This window comes from Sparus aurata, chromosome 21, assembly GCF_900880675.1.
Source record: "Sparus aurata chromosome 21, fSpaAur1.1, whole genome shotgun sequence".
NCBI lineage: Eukaryota > Metazoa > Chordata > Actinopteri > Spariformes > Sparidae > Sparus > Sparus aurata.
The window spans coordinates 7,670,710-7,690,458 of NC_044207.1; the positions used below are offsets into that span (position 1 = coordinate 7,670,710).

Consider the following 19,749-nt stretch of genomic DNA (forward strand, 5'->3'; position numbering starts at 1 on the left):
CTCTGTGTGTGTGTGTGTGTGTGTGTGTGTGTGTGTGTGTGTGTGTGTGTGTGTGTGTGTGTGTGTGTGTGTGTGAGTTGCTGATTATGCAAATAATCATTAGACAATTGTACCAGGAAGTTTCAGCAAGAAAGAAAAAATCCCCAGCCGGTTTCTCTGAGTTCCTCATTCTGGTGGCTGAGTGTAACAGTCCATGTCGGCTGGCTGACCCACTTGCCGAGTCAACAAGACACCGGTCTGTCCCGTCAGTCTGATGAAAAACACAGTAAAGAGATCCGAGGACTAAAGAACTTCTTCACAGTGGATGAACTGTTTCCTTAACCAGTGACACACACTTAGAGAGGTAAGTACGAATACGTGTGAGGTGTGTGTGACAGCGGTCAGAGATGTGCATCAGGTCATGGTGTTCTGTTCATACATACACAGACACACCCAACAGAGGATATAAAAGGAGGCTAATTTGTAAGGGAATTAAGTGAATTTTGACTGACTAGACTGTAAATTATAGACTTACTATTGATTGTTAACTATTTCACACTGTTTCATATTCACTGGATGGTTTTATGGAACTTCAAATGTAGTTTATATTTAAAAGAAATTTGAAAATTGTGAGTTGTAAGTTGTCATTACCAGTTCAGCTGAATTTGATTGAGACTTCAGGCGACAGTGCAGTGCGTGCCATCAGATTTGTCAGGTTGCATCAACTTCTGCAGAGGTTTATCCCTTCTCTCCTTACATTTCTTCACTCCTCTAGTAATTGGATCAGTCCATTTCTAAAGGAGGAAGTTTGCACATTCTGTGTGTGTGTGTGTGTGTGTGTGTGCGTGTGTGTGCGTGTGTGTGTGTCAGCTCCTAATCTGTTCAGACCCTTGTTTTCCGGCTGTTTGCTGACTGTCAAGTTAAAAATATATCAGGGGCAGCGAACCAAGAGAGCACAATAACAAACTGCCAAACCGTAGCAAGACTTTTTATTCCCCAACGCATACCCTTACCCTACTGTCACTTTGACTCTTAGGCATCTATTCAGACGTAAGTACACACTGAGCACCAAGGTGTGCCCCTTTTTTGTTTGCCACTTGGTCGATGGTGCTTGAACCTTTTTTTCCTCTTTACTGCAGTTCAAACAAGCTTGGTCGGATTAAGTTCAGACCCTGACCTGAATCTGACACCTCGAGGACAATAAAACACTTTTGTTTGTATATTATGCTGCTTTTATTGTGTTTGATTTAGCGTGCAGTGCGTAGTTAGTTCCGTGAAATGCTTAGACACCATGGCTCTTGGGATGGAAATATTCCAGGCTGAAATATCTTCACTGACATTCACGTCAAAGTTGTCCCCTATAAAATACAAAACTCAAAATTATTTAGGGATATCGGGACATGGATGCATGGATATGCGATAAAAGTCAAATGAAAAGTTTTTGGGGGGGGGCCAAAGAAACACTAAAATATCCCAATAACTCATTTTGAGTCGCGTATATACCTCAACATCTACTGGATGGATTGGCATAAAACATGACGTTCTTACATCCATGGTTTCCAGATGAGGACTCACCTTTACACTAGTGCCACAGTGACGTTTACAATTGTGGTTTCGAGGGAAATGTCGCAACAACTATTAGATAGATTGCAATGAAATGTAGTGTCAGACAGAAAGTAAGGAATACATCTAATAATTTCCCAACGTTTCATCTAGCGCCATCATCAGGTCCAAATTTTAGTTTCTCTAATGCTTTGGTTTGTGGTCGAACCTAAAACCTGCACAGCTACCGATATTTACATCGACATCAGCTGTGTTTTGTGTTAAGTGCTAAATGTTGGCGTGCTAACAATTGTGTCATACCAGCAAACAAATCAGCTGGTTAGGTTAGCTTTGTCATAGTGAGCATGATAACAGGGTCATTATTATACATGCAAACATCAGCATGTTAGCATCGCCAGAAAAGGCATGTTGCCATGCTAGCCTTAAGGTCATGCTTGCCTTAAGGTCAAAGCACTGCTTCACTGCACTGCGCTCATTGAGCCGGCTGCCAACATTTCCTTGGAAACAAGAGCATAGACGTTTAATGCATGAAATTATTAGTGTGGTCAGTTGTTCCTAAGTGGTGGTTTCCGATTTCTTTGCTGCCTGGCCCGACACCATTTAGGTTAATTTATCATTAATTGTCCTCTTATAACTTCTATTCTTGGTCACCTGTTGTTTAACCAGGCGCTCATCAGCCCACAGGACTAGTCAAGTGTGTTCCTCTTGTTACTGTTTGTTGTTCCATCATCAAATTTAGTTTCCTGTTTTGGACAACAGGTGTTGATTCATAACTGACACCTACTTCTGCCACTGTGAAGCCTCAGTTTCCCCTCATTGTATCAATACAGCTGATCTTATCTCACACCATGTTATTGATCTATGCTCCTTTTGGCAATAACGTCTTCTGTAAAAGTTATGTTTGTGCTGTTATTCACTGTGTCATTACATACTGTCAGTATTCCTGTGTATGTGTGTTTATGTGTGTTAACCTTCCTTCTATCCTGTCTAAAATGTATAGCTATGTATAGTATGAGATGAATCTGTGGGAAAGCATGTCCCTGTTCTGTTTTAAACCGCCTATGTGTTATTGAATTTGTAAGCGAAATCAATGTGAAGGTTGACACACAACCATAAATCACCACAACTGAACTGAGCGAGTAGAAGAGAGGAAAACACTATAAAACAAGGAAAGAAGAGAAAAGGAAAGCTCAAGTTAATGGGAAAACGGTGAGATTAGTAATTACGAGGAAAACATTGAGTATACTGTATACTGTACCACATAAACAAAGGTGAAATTATTTGATAGTGGTTAAATATTCTCTAATAGGTCCAAAGTTTGAATAAACATGCCAGGTTTCTCCTTTCTGCTGGATGTGAGGCGTGCTTAACTATAATAACAGAGACAATTACTGTTACATAGAAAAAAAACACACACATTGTGTTGGGAATAGTACCACAAAATAACCTTTGCATATCAGTCTCATTGCTGGAATAAGTGCTTAGAAATAGATTAGATCAATGCAATTTAGCAAGGTGCATGTGTGTGTGTTCCTGTTTCTCTTAAACTATTATGCAGCAGGGTGTGTGCTTCTAATTGTCTTCCTCTTTTTAAGCCTTTTTAAGATATTGCGCACTGATAAGTCTTGTGTATTAAGTGACAGTTGCAAAACAAAAAGGGGTCAATGCAAAGAATTCAAAGTGAACAGTTAAAAACTGGCTTGGGTCATCTGTTGTCGAAAAGGCTCATACAGACTCTCTCAGAGAGAGCTGCATGAAACGTAGCCTTTATACTGTGCTCGTCCATATCGAGGTTCTCTAGGTTGTGGTCTCTTTTCACCTTCTCTGAACTATCACCATTTGTCACACATGAATCATCTCTGGAAGTTTATGTTTGAAAATGATTTGTTGTCATATTGTTGTATATGTACGTGTCTCAGCCTCAGTTTCATATTCAGTCTTCGTCGTCCTCTATGGCAGAAATGTGTTTTCTCGGTCTGTACACAGAACAATGTTTGAACGAAACACAAACAGAAACATCACAAAAAACACAAGTCTACTACAGTGTGCCTCGACTTATAGCTGCAGGCAAAAGTCTCCTCCCAAAGTGTCTTTTTTGCAGATTGGTTGTCTGCATCTGCGGCGAAAGCGAAGATGGGGGCAGCATGGGTTGAGGGTGTGTCGGGGGTCCTAGGTTAGGGTCAGAGCTCTGTGAGCAGTGGTGCCAGTTTGGAAGTGATTGACCAATTGTTTGTGGGAAATATGTAAGTGACTGTCAGGAACTTGTTTCTTTCGCTGAGGCTGAGCGTGGTGAAATAGCAGGTGGCGCAGCACAGGAGGATGGGCTCATGCGCTTGCGTGCAGATGTCACTGTGTCGGTGATTGTGGGCTTCCTGCTGTTTAGCAGAAAAACCACAAAACAAACCATCATGTTGAAAACTACACCAATAAAATCTTTTATTGCACAGAATGGACCTGAGTGGGTCACGGCCAGCAGAACAGAGTACAGCTGAGAAGCGCAATTAATGCAAATTATTTAAAATGTTTTGTGTTTTTCAAATGAATCAATGCCATATTCATGGACCGATGCTGTCTGTTGGCAATGTATTGTGCTTATATCGGACAACTTCTAAGCCGAGACACATTTAAAAGAATACTGTGCAGGATTTCCCTTAAAAATGTAGTCTCTAAAGAAATTGCCCTCTTAATCTTCATATATGAGCCACTGGACTAGACAATATGGCAGTGTCTACATCTGCAAAGACCGCCCTCTGTCTATATTTTCTTTTTTCACATTTTCTTTGCTTGTGACATTTCTGGGCATCAACCTGTGGGCAGAAGTCTGTCACCTCCAGCAACAGTGTGAGTCAGGACGGATGTGAACTTGTTACATCTGCCTCTTCGGTCATGAGCTGTAGGTCAGTTTGTCACTTTGACCAAGGGCGGGGCTGAGCCTCACACACACAGAGCAGAAGTGAAAGAACAGTAGACATTATAGAGCCAGCACTTCAGCTGAATTTGCACATAGATTTGTAGGATTGTGTGGCTTGTTGATAAGTACTTTTGAACATAACTGCAGCGAAACAGAAAATGGTTTATTTCACTGATTCACCACTTTGTTCTCCGTAACGCAACACCCTCTCTTCACTCCTTCTCTAGCTCGCTCGACCACTGCTGCTCTCAGTCTTTTTGAGCTGGTGCCAACTTTGTATGGTTTGTCTCCAACACTAACTGATTAATCTAGCATAGCATACCTACCAAAGGTTCAAAATTTCACTCGAATAAAAACGGGAAAGGCATGAAAAAGTGTTTGCTTGAAACTAGACCAATTAAACTCTTTATTCAGCTACGACTCCTTAAAGATCCATTATCTGATTTTGTTTTACTGTGCTTTTTCACTCCAATACATTACACTATTGCAAGAGTTATAAGATGCTTTTTCAGATGAGGCATTTCAACCAGAATAGAGGGTCAGTTTATGAAATATAATCAATTCCTCTACAACATGAAACTGGTGCTTACATTATGATGTGTCAGCTATAATAATCCAGCGCTAAAGTATATAATGGCAAAACACACACACGACTAATTTGCTGGATAACGAGAACTACTTTTGGCTCCTAAAACTTTTGTACTTTCACTTACAGTCTTGAATGCAGCATTTTTACTTGGAATGGAGTGTTATTTAAATTGGAATATTGATCAGAGGATCTAAATACTTCTTCCCGCACTGATCCTCAGCTGTTCCTCTTTGTGTTTTACATAAGGTGATAGGCTAAGTACAGTATGTCGGCCATTACAAATCTTAGTGCCATCTGTTTCCTACGGCCTCTATTCACCTGCCACGTTATGATTAAGATCATGCCAGAAATCAGCTGTGTCGTACATCACGATAATCATTAACTTATTTCCTTTACGTGATGTGCGATACACAAACTGAAGCGTAGACGGACGTTGAGCACTCTCTCGAGGTCAGTGACAGTGATAAAAGTCACCAACAGCTACACTCACTCTCTCTGTGTGCCTGGACCCACTTACCTAACTAAAGCCTGCCAGTGCCAAAGGACATAAAGGAGAAGTCGTTCCTGTCAACTCGGAATTATTTAGACTAGATTCTAGTTATAGTGCGGGCCTAGTTACTTTCTAATGTGTCCCAAGCGCTGGTCAAATACACATTTACCCAGAATCACTGAGTTTAGCTATCAGTTTTTTAATCTGAAAATTGATCTGGATTGGATTCATTGATATTTCTGTATCTCTCCACACATCATTACTTGTGGATCAGGTGATGATAGGGTCTTTCTCATGAGATAAAGCGCTAACTGTGATTTATACAGCTTTAGCATGTCAATCTGTGACATACAGACAGTATTAAAATCAGTGTAATGGACCTTTACACTGTTTCACATTCATTCATTGTTTCCGTTTTTATATCACATTTGGTGTTGTAGGCTACACCTGCTCCTGGTTGTTGGTTTCTAGTCTATATGTGCATTTCCCTTTATGACATTTTTACACACCCAGTGATAAGAAAATGAACATGTCACTGGTTTGGTTGTGTGTGATTTTTACATGCAAGAGCTGAAGAGCCACAGGTGTTAGGTACTTGAAGGGGTTTTTGCTTTCCCCCGGCTGTAAATGGTAAATGTGTAACCAGCCCCCTTCACTCTTCCTTTTTCTCACTTCCTCATGCAGGCAGGATGGGCTGCATGAAGTCCACGCTGAATGGAGGTCTGAGCGGAGGTGTGGAGGGGAAGCCCGGCCAGCAGACTGTAGGTACCGAGCAAACGCACTATGTCAGAGACCCCACCTTCAGTACACAAAACAAAATAGTAAGTAGTCAGACTACAAGTAGATAAGTTATAGACATTAAGTCATTGATTTCTCCTCTGTAAAGCAAAGTGTTGTGATGCTGATTTTAGACCAGAGTGAAAATCAAAGAAAAGACAGAGCATAAAAATCATGTGTGTTGTTGTTTTAAAATCTGCCCTGGTCATTTGAATATTGGACAAATGTAATAGCGCATTTGAATAAAACTGTAACCAGTGAACATTAATACATTGTCAAAAGGGAAATACACCCTTTCCTTTTAATTGGAAAGATGGTAATGGAGGATTGCCTAATAACAAGAACTTCCCTGTCTCAAACAATGACGTCCTGCAGGAAATGAACGGATTGTGAAATGTAGTCTAAAGTGATGATTGTGTCAGCTGAAAGAAAGACAGAAAGACAGATAGATAGATAGATAGATAGATAGATAGATAGATAGATAGATAGATAGATAGATAGATCAATCTGCTGTGTTAGTAATTGATCTCTGTGTTCTTACGTGCAATTCACATTGTTTCTGATGGCAACTCTTGATCTGCTTTTGCAGAGTAACTCCCTGTTACCTGGTCAGGTGTTCCAAAAGATGGAAGGTATGCCATTCATTCATTCTTTATGTTTTTCCTTCACTCTAACTTTGTGTAAAAAGTCTTGACATATGTTAAATTTTTCTCCAATATTCATTATGACACCTGTGATAAAAGTTTGGTGGGTGGTGATCTTCGAAAGTGAGAGTCATATTTGAAAAATCTCTTTTTTGGGTCACTATTTTACTGCCATGGCTCAGCAACACACTGTTTTACAATTTACCAGTTTTTGTACTTAAAAGACTGTAGTTTGGTTTGGTCAACTCGTTCAATATACATTCAGACATGTGGGTATTGTATTAACATAGGCTTTAAAACATCTGAACCTATATTTCAATGCTGCGTCATTGTTATTTGACTAGCTTAGCAGTAGCATATGTTGCTAATGCTGAGCTTTTTAACTGTAAGCACATTATGTGGAATCGAAAATGAAATGAATAACCACAAAAATACATATGTGCAACTGATTTACTGTTTCTTATAAACATATTGGTGTTTGGTGAAGTGGTGTTAGTGTGGGTACATACCCAGTGATACTAGTGCTTGTCCAGATAGACTCGATTTATTCAATTTACACATAGCTTTTTTGTGAGCCAGCTCAAACATTAGTAGAGGAAGAGGGCTCCTTAATACCCTTGGTGACACATTTACGGTCCCACTGTAATATATTCAGTTAAGGGTTTCTTAGTGAGTCTGATACCTTGTGTCTTTAGTCACCATTGTGGGTTGGTTCGTCATATGCGTTTTAATCATTGTCTGACATTTCTGTATGAATTCTTGGCTGCATATGACACCGGCTGGAGGATTAAAATAAGATTTGGGCCTACTCATTTTGTTGTACCGAATTTAACAATATATTTTTCTGTTCCCTTTTTTAGAGCAAAAGGGGGTCGGTAAAATAATGGTCGCCCTCTACCCGTACGAAGCTGTGCATCCTGATGACTTAGGATTCAAGAAGGGAGAAAAGATGAAAATCTTAGAGGAGTGAGTGTGTGATATTCATGAGACTGATTCAACTTAAGGAAATGTTATTCATCATTATATACTGCATCATATAAGGCAACAGGATCAAAAGATGAACACTTTAATGAGCTATGAAATGGGTAGCTGTTTTTAACCGCATACCACGAGGAGGCTTCGAGGGTCGGGTGCAGGTCACCGTCAACTCTTCAACCCTGATAGACCCAACGGTCCATCCGTCATTACAGACTCTTGCATCACCGAAGAAAAAAAAATCTGAATATACTTTAAATTCTGATGACGATCCAAAAGTTTCAAATGATGCCAATCTATTTCAGACTGAATTTGAAGTATTCACTAATGCTTAAGACATGAGCCATATTTTAATTCGATGTAGGTGGTGCATCCGTTCAAAAAGATTGCTTCATGGAATTACAAAGTGTTGACGGAGGCTAATGAATGGATACGTGATATTTTCACTCGTAGAAAAATTATCTTCTTCCTCTTTAAAGCCACTTTGTGGGTCTCAGTCTAGCACTTTAGGACACTTGTGTTTTTACACTTGACAATCAGCGAAAAAACAATAATTGTGCTAACAGATTGCTATTTGCTGTAGACATGGGGAGTGGTGGAAAGCAAAGTCTTTGGCAACCAACAAAGAAGGATTCATCCCATCCAATTATGTTGGCCAAGCTGACACCATAGAAACAGAAGAGTGAGTGACTGCATCTCAATACATTGCTTTATTAAAACTGTTTTTATTGAACTGCTTTTGGTTTGTTTTCTGAAAAAGTGTGATTTGATTAACATTTTCGTTCCATGCTGCAAGTCTGCATTTTAATGTACACTGTACATAAAGACTGTGTGAATGCAGAGTGAGTCCTATAGAAAGCTATAATTCTTCTTCACCTTCCCCGACCTAATCAACATTCAAGTCGATATCAATATGAGAAATATGTCAATTTTGTATATTCAGTCCATTTCCTCATCATTGCAGGTGGTTTTTCAAGGACATCACAAGGAAGGATGCGGAGAGGCAGCTGCTGGCGCCGGCGAACAAACCAGGCTCTTATCTTATCAGGGAAAGTGAAACATCAAAAGGTATGGAAATCACAGCAGCCCTGAGAGACAGAGACAAGTTCACCAACATCTCTCATTTTCAGTACAAGGTATGGAATTGCTAGTCACTCTCTTTCACTTGATATTCTTTCCACAGGAAGCTATTCATTGTCCATCAGAGACGTGGACGCCCAGGGGACAGATTCAGTCAAACACTATAAGATCAGGATGATGGATAACGGCGGCTACTACATCTCTCCTAAAATCTCTTTCCGTGATATCAGCAGCATGATCAAACACTACCACAGTGAGTACGGCTCTGGAATGCAGGAATGAATCGTGCAAACAATATGTTGGAATTGTTTCCCAAACTGCGATTCAACTTTACATTGCCTTAATATTGACAGATGTATATGCGCATTTGTTGATTACATAGGATCAGACTATATGAAGTGGAAACCTTTGCTAACACAACTGTACATCAGTCAAGTGCAACAACGCAAGACATTGCAAGCCAGCTTATATACGAGTCCAACAGCAAGAAGGCCAACTCAGCATCTGTGTTGCGATGCTATTAGACTCCACTTCTTTTACCCCGCTACGCTTCCTCAGTCCTCAGTGTCCTCTTCTGTCTCTTCACGTCTTTCATAATGTCCATAGAGAATTGAATTGAGCCAGGTTTTGTTGCCAAGCTGTGGTTCAGGTTCCCCAAAATACTTCTCAGCTCCATACATCCTCCCTCTAAAGGTCCAAAGCTGCTGTGCTAGTGGTGTAATCATTCAGTGCTCTGACCCAGACCCGGTCCGATCTGGGCAGAGTCAGCTAGCTGCGTGGCTAACAGCTATACAGAGAGAGCAGAGCGGTCGGAGGGCACAACAGGGAAAACAAGAAAACATTGAATTACATTAAATATCTACTCCCAGTTTCTCCAACGCAGTGGGTGGTGGTGCCTACGTCGTTCTGTAAAAGTGTTACGCAACTCTTGCAGGAGCTCATAACCGCCCACCTAAGTTACGGAACGCTTAATCAGACCTTTAGGCCGTTAAGAGGAAATGACAGACACCATTCACTCTATTACATGTCCCTGGGCCATCGAAATGATTTTGAAGCTGTTAATTTAAGGTAAAATAGTTACATAATGTTGCTTTAATATAAAATATTTGTCATAGCAGCTTTACTTATAATTGAAACAACACTATTTCACCTGTATTGTGTTACATTTCACTCGTACTAAGCAGGAACTGAGCTACATGTTACAGGGCAGTATAGTCCCCAGCACTAATAACCTTTATTCAATAGTGAAACAAAAAACTTAATTACGAATAGTTTAATCTCAAAGTTTGATTAATTCTCAGCATTTAAATACTACTTGAATAGTGGGCCATGCCATCCAGTATCCAATAGAACTGAACGCTGAGGCAAGCATCCCTTAGTTCTCAGTGTCTTTGTGTATACCTTCCAGGCAAAGCCGATGGCCTGTGTCGTAAACTGGACCGTCCTTGCGCGAGACCCAAAGCTCAGAAGCCGTGGGACAAAGGCGCCTGGGAGATTCCTAAAGAGTCGATCAAGATGGTGAAGAAACTCGGAGCGGGGCAGTTCGGAGAAGTCTGGTTGGGTGAGTAAAGAGGAAACAAATCGACTTGATTTGATCACTATTGTTGACCAGGAACAGCCTCTGATGCCCAAGGGTTTATACAGGGATTGGTCTCAGTTGGGGCCACATCAGCCCGGTTAATTTTACAACCGAGGTTTTGTTAAATAAAAAACCACGTCCACACGAGGGGTTTAATAAAAATAACCGAGAATAACTCTGTACACACGCAACCGTAAAACCGCCACCAAGTGATGCAATATACGTGTAATACATATGCCACAGCAATAGGTGGCGATATAAGGTAAACCAGGAAGGCTGTTTTAACCAATGAAAATAGTTTAAAACCGGAAAGGGGAAGTGTGGCCAATACCAAAACACAAACAACTATGGCGACTCGCAAGGGTGCGTCGTTTGTTTGCTAGCAAGAGGAGCAGTTTCCTTCGTTGCTCATCCAGGCACCGCCGTTGTTGCATCAGGTTGAGCAGCTGGAAATGGCAGCCGAACACAGCTGACAGCAAGCCAATAAACAACAACTTTGTCACTTCCATATTAGCCAAGTTATCAAGCGAAGCTAGTTAACCTCTAACCACCTTTGTGTTCACATTGCTGTGCGTGCAATATTTACAGAGGCACGCGCTCAGCAGGCGCTCAGCTCTGACGTAAGCAATGGAAATATTCGCGGTTGTCAAATCCACACGCAACTGCTGAAACCCGAACTGGCCAAAAACCTCACCCTGGACCCCGGTTTCAAACAACCACGGTTTCAGTGTTCCAAAAGCACGGTTGCATGTGGACACAACAGTAAAACCGGAAACATAACTTAACGGTTGCAAAATTAACCGGGCTAGTGTGGACAGCTCCTTAGACTAAAGACAACAACTGGTCCCTCGGGTTCGGGTGTTGGGTTTGGCGATACCAACACCACCTCATAACTAAGAACATTTTAATTGAACACATATAAGCACCACCGATGTGAGACAGAGCTGCAAGATGTCCTGACATATCCTGCTGATGCCCCTTTCACTTTGGTGGCCTCTTTCAGTCGCGCAGGCCGGAGCGCTTCTAATTCCTTTCTCCTGTTTACTGTAAATCCAGCGCTGCAGAAGAACAGTATGGGGAAGTTCCATTTCCCTCTAATTAAAACAAAAATGACTTCCCTCTTTTGTTACCTGTATTAAATATTTTTGACTGCTGTCTCTGAAAATATGCTTCCAGTGTGTCCACTCGTGCCTCCATAGTTCTGGGAAGATCACGCTCATGTTCGCATCGGTGCCCTGTCAGTTTTATCATCTATGTCGGAAATGTTAAAGGGAGATTTGCATGGGAAGTTTGGGAGTGGTGATGGCACACACACGCACACACACCGCGCTTTGTCAGGTCTCTTACTTGTATCACCTGTTTAAAAAGTGCTTGTATAGTCACCAGTATCTATAATAGTTATGACTGTATCTGAAAACATATTGGTCAGAACAGTGTTTTGATGTTAGTGTTTCTTCTGTCGGGGGCACGTTCAGGTCTTGGTTCCATGTATCTGTCGTACATGGGCACATATTAACCATTTTTTGTTACACAAATGTTTGCGTCCATGTTCACAAGTCCTGTAGATTATGTACTTTACGATCATTTTACAAGATGCAGTGATACATGAAGTGATGATAAAAAACAATACTGTGAATCCTTTGCAATCAAGGCCAGGATGAAAATGTAAATTCTGTCGAGCCAGGTGCAGCCTGTTTCACTGAATATATTATGAATGCCTTGGTCTCTAATAGCCAGACCCTTTCCCCACAGCACTGTGTCAGCACTGGAGAAAGGTCTGCCTGCACCAATCCTCATTGTGGTATAAGAGGAAAACGCTCTGGACTGTTCTGTTTTTCTTTAAACCAATCGGAATTATCTTGGAAGGAGCAGATTTCAGGATGCAGTAACGGTGCTCCTGCAAAACAGTGCAGGTGGGAACTTGTCGCCCCTGCATTAAAATGTCTAATTCCAGTTAAAGGAAAGGTGGCAGCTGTTAGCTTGTTTGGGCTCGGACCCTTAACGTTGACATTTTTAGTGTGTAGGTTGCTAGCTTTGAGGTTGTAGTTGCTGTTTCCTGTCGTGACGGCAACACAGAGATAGCAGAAGGGAGGCGAATGCCGGCTGAAATACGTGCCCGATGTCAGGCTCGTACCAACATACTACATCCTGTGAGTGAGATTGCTAATCGAAAAACAAAACACATTAAAAATAGTAATAACACCAATGACCTAGCCACAATTCAAACCGAGAAGAGGTCTAATAAGGGCAAGTGCAACAGATGGCAGAAACACATTTTTAAAGGGACACTCTGATTTTATACATCACGATCAGTCTGCAACTCAGTGTGCGAAGTGCAACACACGCACAGCTCGAGTGAACCTTTGATCGCTCAACTAAAACACATCATGCAATATCTCAGCTTCAGCTTGGCTCAACACCAGATGAGCCGTATGGAGCTATTTTCGGTTGTGTGCCCAGTTTTTCCGGTGGCACGCTTTTCTCAGCAGCAACAGTGAACACAGTGTCGCTTTCTGTCATTTGCATTTTGTTTCAGGAACTTCCATGGAAAGTGGAATAATAATGGGTATATACAGTGTTGTATTTAATCTTAAAACAGTTCACTGACCGTATGTCATTTTTAAACGGGTTCACACATCAGGATTCAAAGATTGATTCTTCAAAAATGTAGCTGATCAATTCATTTTCTTTGTTTTATAAAGATGAATTGTCTAGTAGTCATGGTAGCACAGGAGACTCTGAAGCCATGCAGCAAATCTCCCTCTCACCCTCTCCGTTTGCTGTGTGTGCACTCAGCGTACTACAACAACACAACCAAAGTAGCGGTGAAGACGCTGAAGCCAGGCACCATGACGGTCGAAGCCTTTTTAGATGAAGCCAACGTCATGAAGACGCTGCAGCACGACAGGCTGGTCCGGCTCTACGCTGTCGTCACCAAGACAGAGCCCATCTACATCATCACTGAATTTATGGCAAATGGTAACTGAGCTTTACTTTTAATTATCTGGAGTAACCTCAATGTTGTGGCATACAGCTTTCCTGTGACCACATGTTGATCCGTGGACATATTTCACAAAGGCTTTTGGATTAGAAAACAGCTAAGATAGACACGCGGGTGAGCCTACAGCCGACCAGTGCACACATGTACACCAACATACCAGACACTGACGCCGTTTCCTGTTCTGTCTCGATTTTAGGAAGCCTACTGGACTTCTTAAAGAGCGACACGGGATGCAGAGTGCAACTGCCCAAGCTCATCGACTTCTCAGCGCAGGTGATTTTCACACTGACCACAACACGCTGCCTTTTTCTCTCCGCTCTCTCCTTCTTTGGGGTTGTGAAACAGACATAGCGTCACGGTTTCCAATGCTGAACTGAAAGGAGGAAGAAAGAACTAAAAGTATAAATTTGACTCTTCACTCTTAAAACCCATCTGCTGTGTTGGCATGTTGCAAGAGCAGAGAGGTGCCACTCCCTGTGTTTGGTCAGCGAGTGTAACAACAGCACAGGCAGCTGGTGTCAAGATATGTTTGTTAAACCACAGCAGGCAGAGCTACAAGTCGTTCAACTATGATAAATAATTATATAATCATCAAAACAGGTTGAATGCAAAATTTAAAAGCCAAAAAAATAATGATGTATAGAAAAGATCAACATATCGCTTGAATGAATTAAAGGGTAACTTCACCATTTATACACATTAAAGTGTGTTTGCAGGTCTTGGGAGTAATACTGCATATATGATAAAAGTAGTATATAGCCTTTTTTTGTGGCTTCAGTGGAAGCTGTGTGTAATCTAATAGAGTGCCTGTGGTGATGTCACTCAGTGCCTAAGGTGCATTGTGGGTATTGTAGGTCCACTGGACTGCATTGCACTCCCGTAACACTGTTGAACTCAGATGGACAGTTTAAAAACAAATGACCAAAATCGACACTGCAGCACAAGAGAAATCTCCTTTTTATTCTCTGGATTCTTCTTCCTTTTCAAAGCCTGTTGCCTATATTACCCACAATGCAACTGAGCCACTGAGTGACATCGCTGGAGGCAACTTATCAGATTACATGCAGCTTCCTCTGGAGCTATAAAAGGCTTTATACTACTTTTCTGTTTGTGCTTTTCAAGACCTGTAAGCACACTTTAATGTGTAGAACTGGCGAATTTACCCTTTAAAGACCTGATTCCCCTGTGTGGAGTGATTGTCTTTTTGACTGATGGTTTCTACATACCTAGTATGCTGCTCTCCTTGTGTTTTAATGTGTCCCACGCATGTGGTTATCGCACATGCTAATTTTGCTCTCTGACCTGATTTTGGTAAAGCTTTATTTAAAGGGACAGTAAACAACTTTGTTCAAGTCTTACACTTGAGTGAGTGCGCAGCTGTTCAGGTGAACAGCAACTTGTCTACAGTCACGTAAACAGTTCCGCCTATATGAAGGAAAAGCTTCTCGATAATAAATGCAGATTTAAATGGAGCAGTTCCTTCAAGAAAACTTGGTTTGTATTCCTGTAATTAATACAAAACTCAATTATTAGTAAGTTTTTAGGAAATGACAAGCATCGATGTGATCATTCCACTCTCCACACTCTTACAGTGACTCACAGACTTTAGTTTATTTTAAGACATGCGGCATTACGTTGTGTATGATATAATTTATGCACATTAGCGTCATCGTGTTTGTAATGTTTGAGGCATTTTTTCCGGTGTATTCCTCAGTTTTCCATCAGTTCTGTTGTCATTGTTCTATCATTCACTGCCGTTTTCACACAGTGCCATCCTTTTTTTTGTGCTTTCGCAGATAGCAGAGGGCATGGCGTACATAGAGAAGAAGAATTACATTCACAGAGACCTGAGAGCGGCTAATGTCCTGGTGTCGGAGAGCCTGCTCTGTAAAATAGCTGATTTTGGACTGGCAAGAGTCATAGAGGATGACGAATACTCTGCCAGAGAGGGTAAACTTTGACTCTGTGTGTGTGTGTGTGTGTGCGTGTGCGTGTGCGTGTGCGTGCTGTGTGTGTGTGTGTGTGTGTGTGTGTGTGTGTGTGTGTGTGTTTCCATATTCAAGAAGGATTTATGTGCGTGTCCATTGTCTTGTGTAAGAGGATTTTCCCATCAAAGATTATGCTGACTCCATGACTGGACACTGGTGACACATTAAAGTAAAAATCCCCTTTCGAAGCCAGAAGCAGAATCGACAGCTTACTTGGCAGGTCCTCGTGCTGTGGGATAAGACAGACTTTTGCTTTCGTTAATAGGTTGCTTGACGCTTTCACACCAAAATGATCTACACCCAGACCACACGAGACACAATGCCTCTGATGGCCTCAAACCACACACAGGGTCTATTTCCTTCTATTGTCTCGCCAGTCAAAGACACATCAAACAGTGCAGTATATAATGCTGTAGTGTACAGGGAGATAGATGGAGTGTGGATATCTGACCCAATACAATTTCCAGCAGAATTAATGCTGGCAATGTGTACAACTTAATGTTTCTTTGGATGGTTAGATTAATGGCCTGGTTAGATTCATGCACAAAAAAACACACATGTTTTTGGTTTAAAATACCTGGTTGTGTTTCCACTAATCCTGCTGGAAAATGTCTAAAACATCTTGGTTAACATCTGTCTCGCCTAGCTGTCCTGACACCCCCGCCCCTTCCGCCACCTGACATGAATGTCAATACGGTACCTGACAAATGACACGCACAAATGTCTGTGGTCTGCAGAAATGTAAAATGCCAACATTTTCCTCTGGCGACCGGCATAGCGTTACCAATGCATCATAAGATCACTGATCTGGAACCAGAAGACGCTGAAAATACAGTCTCCGGAAAACATTTTAAATAACTGCAAGTTCGTAGATAGAATCTGAGTGTGGCTCATTTACATACAGCAGGTGAATCATCATTTACACACTTTATTAAAGACATCTTCTTTAATTAAAATCTGAGCTTGTGTTAATGGTGACATGAAGCCTGTCAATGTGTAACTGAGCGTGTGTGTGTGTGTGTGTGTGTCTTCTGCAGGAGCCAAATTCCCCATTAAGTGGACAGCTCCAGAGGCCATCAACTACGGCTCCTTCACCATCAAGTCAGACATGTGGTCCTTCGGAGTTCTGCTCTATGAGATTATAACCTACGGGAAGATCCCTTACCCAGGTAAACATTCACCAAACTGTATGTTTGTAGATGTGCCATTATTATTGGGATCATAAACTATTGAGTTGATCAGAACATGTTCATTTTTGTACCGTGTGTGTCTTCGATGCTTAATTTGTCACTGGAGTCATATAAAGGGTTAACAACACTGTATTTGTATTAGCAGTGGAGGTAGCAACAGCGTAATCACATTACCAGTTGAAAAAATGAGAGTGATACGTCGACATTTTGATACCGGGTTCTTCTTTAGTTCATAGCTCCAGTGTTGGGTAATAAAACAGGACACTGAATGCCCCCATTGTACCTGCTGAAATGAAACCTATCGCCTCAAATGAATCTGAGCTCTGAGGCTCTCAGGGACCCGGGGCTTTGGGGACATTGGGCCCTAAAGGCAGCTGCCAGCTTTGCTTGATTGTTGATTGAGCCTTGATTCAAGTAACACAATTGAAATATAATATTGAACTTAAAGTGTTGTGATGTTGTGCGACGCTGCAATGCCCTCTACTGGTGAATTTGATTTTATAGCCAGCATGAAAGAAGCTAGATGCAAAAATTCCATGTCGAATCTGTTATCAGTACAACCACTACTATAATCATAATCAGTGATAGAATGCAAATACGTACATTTACTCAGGTACTGCTCTCAGGTACCTGTGCTTGAGCTTGAATTTCTTTTTCTGCTACTTTATACTTTCAATCCACTACATCTGGGAAGATAATATTGTAATCTCTTCTTCACTGCATGTGTTTGATAACCTAAGTTACTAGTTCCTTTCCAGTTTGCACACCACATCAGAGCCAAAGTAGATTTGAAAAAAAAAGGAAAAAAAGCTTCCAATAACCACTTAAACGTTGAGTATAGGATCTGGTAATTGGTTGACATATGGTATGCAGTATGTCCATACATTTACTTTATTACATTTACTTAATTTACTTTTACACTGGATTCTTCATCACATTTGGTGCCAGGAAATTACTTCTGATATAGTACATATTAATATCAGGTACATTAGACTAGACTGAAATAGTACTCATATGGGTGACTTTTTTACGAAAGTAATATTTTCACATGATATTTCCACTTTTGGGTACTATTTCAATTATATATCATCTCCTCATCTGCTGCTCCCACCACCACTGCTGCAGCTACCATCATCAATTGACCACAGCTGCTAGAATTACTTCTACATATTACTACAACATTATTATCAATATATAATGGCAAACCTTTAGCATTATTAATATTCACATCTCAGTCAGTAAAGCTGTTGTTCCTGATGTGGCCGCTGTGTCCGCCCTCCTCTCGTCTCTCCCACAGCATCTCTTTTCTCCTTTCAGCCACAACAGAGTGCATTCTCTCAGATGTCAGTTTGAGTTTGTGTTACCTGCATTCACACCTGCATGTCTGCTGCGTTGTCCTCAGGTATGACCAAAGGAGAGGTGATGTCCTCGATACAGCGCGGCTACCGGATGCCACGGCCCGACAACTGTCCCGCCGAGCTGTACGAGATCATGATGTCCTGCTGGAAGAACAAACCTGAGGACAGGCCCACCTTTGAGTACATGCAGAGCGTCCTGGATGACTTCTACACCGCCACAGAGGCACAGTACCAGCAACAACCATAGACAGGGACACTTGGAGCGAATACAGACATTTCACTGTCACTCCATATTATACTTGGAGCCACTTAGACATGTGTTTTTATTTTTGTAATTGTATGTATATATGACACATATCATATACATTTATATTTGCGTCTGACAGCATAGAGTATGCAGATTCCAAAATGTACAATAATGTGGCTACTGAAAGTGCATGTACAAATACTGTTGGCACTGCAGTTTAATCTCACCTATAAGCATATTTCTGTGCGCACTGCTTAGAAAACGTTTGCACAAAGTGTAAAAATTGAGATGAGCATTTATCTGATTTCATTTTTACTTTCTGACACTAGAGTCTTGTCCATAGGCATTTAAATAGTTGGACCTAATAGACATTTCAGTTATGTGAGCATATAGAGGGGCTGAAGAATCAAGGTGTAAAGGTAAGATAGACTATCGAAAGTTAGTGTGGTGACTTCTGTACAAACAGCTGCCTCATAGAGACTGGGTATATAAATAAAGAAAAAAGGGACATGCTGCTTATAGCGATAGCTGTTACAGATTAAGCCACGACCTCTGTTCAAACTCTGTAAAAAAAATATATACTATTTAAACTGCCTGCAAACTTCTGTTAAACCTTTCAAACTGAACATTAAGTGATCATATATTTGACTTCAAAATCTATAATTTAATTGAAGTTATTTAAGTGAATGAAACTGCTCCCTGACCATAACTATTCACAAAGCTGTGTGTAATATGTAACTTCATGTGTGTGGAAGCAGCATTATATCTGGTGGTGTTCCGTGATAACATTTCCAGGTTGAATATCCCCTTTTTCATTTCATGAATAATTACATTATAAGCTGTACTGTACGCTTGTTGTTTCATTGAATAGTGAAGGTTGAATCACCTTTGAGTCCACTTCATATTGAAGTGCTGTAGTTCTTGCTTGTTTGTTTGTTTGTTTGCTTGTCAGACCCATTATCATTATTTCAAATATGATATTGTATAATCAAATGTATAATCAGAATTTTGAAGTTGCCCTAGGTTTGGCATGATGTGGCTCTTGTGAGTAGAATAACTTCAGTTTAAACTTGACCCTGTGAGCATTGAAACCGTGAGCTGTTTGTAAGTTTGGCAATTAAAGATCATTCAAGTTTTACTATTTGAAAAGAGAATGTGTACATTGTGTATGGACTTAAGGTGTATGCAGTACATGTATTCTGTGTTGGCTTTGCTCATATTAAAGAGACGTTGCTGTCACTCTTGCTTTAAAGAGACCTATCCAAAATGATTCTGGCGATCTTCTCAAAAGCAAACTCCAAGATTTATTTTTTTTTTAGAAAAGTTTTAATGTTAATATTAATGAGGTGATAATAGAAAAATAGATATTTTATTTTTT

At 40.9% G+C, this 19,749-nt stretch overlaps 1 protein-coding gene across 2 annotated transcripts; it reads left to right on the forward strand.

The window, feature by feature from the left end:
• The first annotated feature begins 156 nt into the window (after positions 1 to 156).
• lyn (LYN proto-oncogene, Src family tyrosine kinase) lies at positions 157 to 19,623 on the forward strand. Of its 2 annotated transcripts, none has more exons than XM_030404077.1 (13): positions 157 to 343; positions 6,217 to 6,353; positions 6,899 to 6,941; positions 7,814 to 7,919; positions 8,512 to 8,610; positions 8,893 to 8,996; positions 9,112 to 9,261; positions 10,417 to 10,569; positions 13,384 to 13,566; positions 13,785 to 13,861; positions 15,385 to 15,538; positions 16,614 to 16,745; positions 18,169 to 19,623. In XM_030404077.1, exons 2-13 carry the CDS (start codon positions 6,222 to 6,224, stop codon positions 18,369 to 18,371), a joined length of 1,536 nt encoding a protein of 511 aa, XP_030259937.1. In that variant the 5' UTR covers positions 157 to 343; positions 6,217 to 6,221; the 3' UTR covers positions 18,372 to 19,623. The 2 variants fall into 2 exon arrangements, with proteins under 2 accessions (XP_030259937.1, XP_030259938.1); XM_030404078.1 differs by having other exon boundaries at positions 160 to 343; positions 6,217 to 6,293.
• Positions 19,624 to 19,749: the final 126 nt, after the last annotated feature.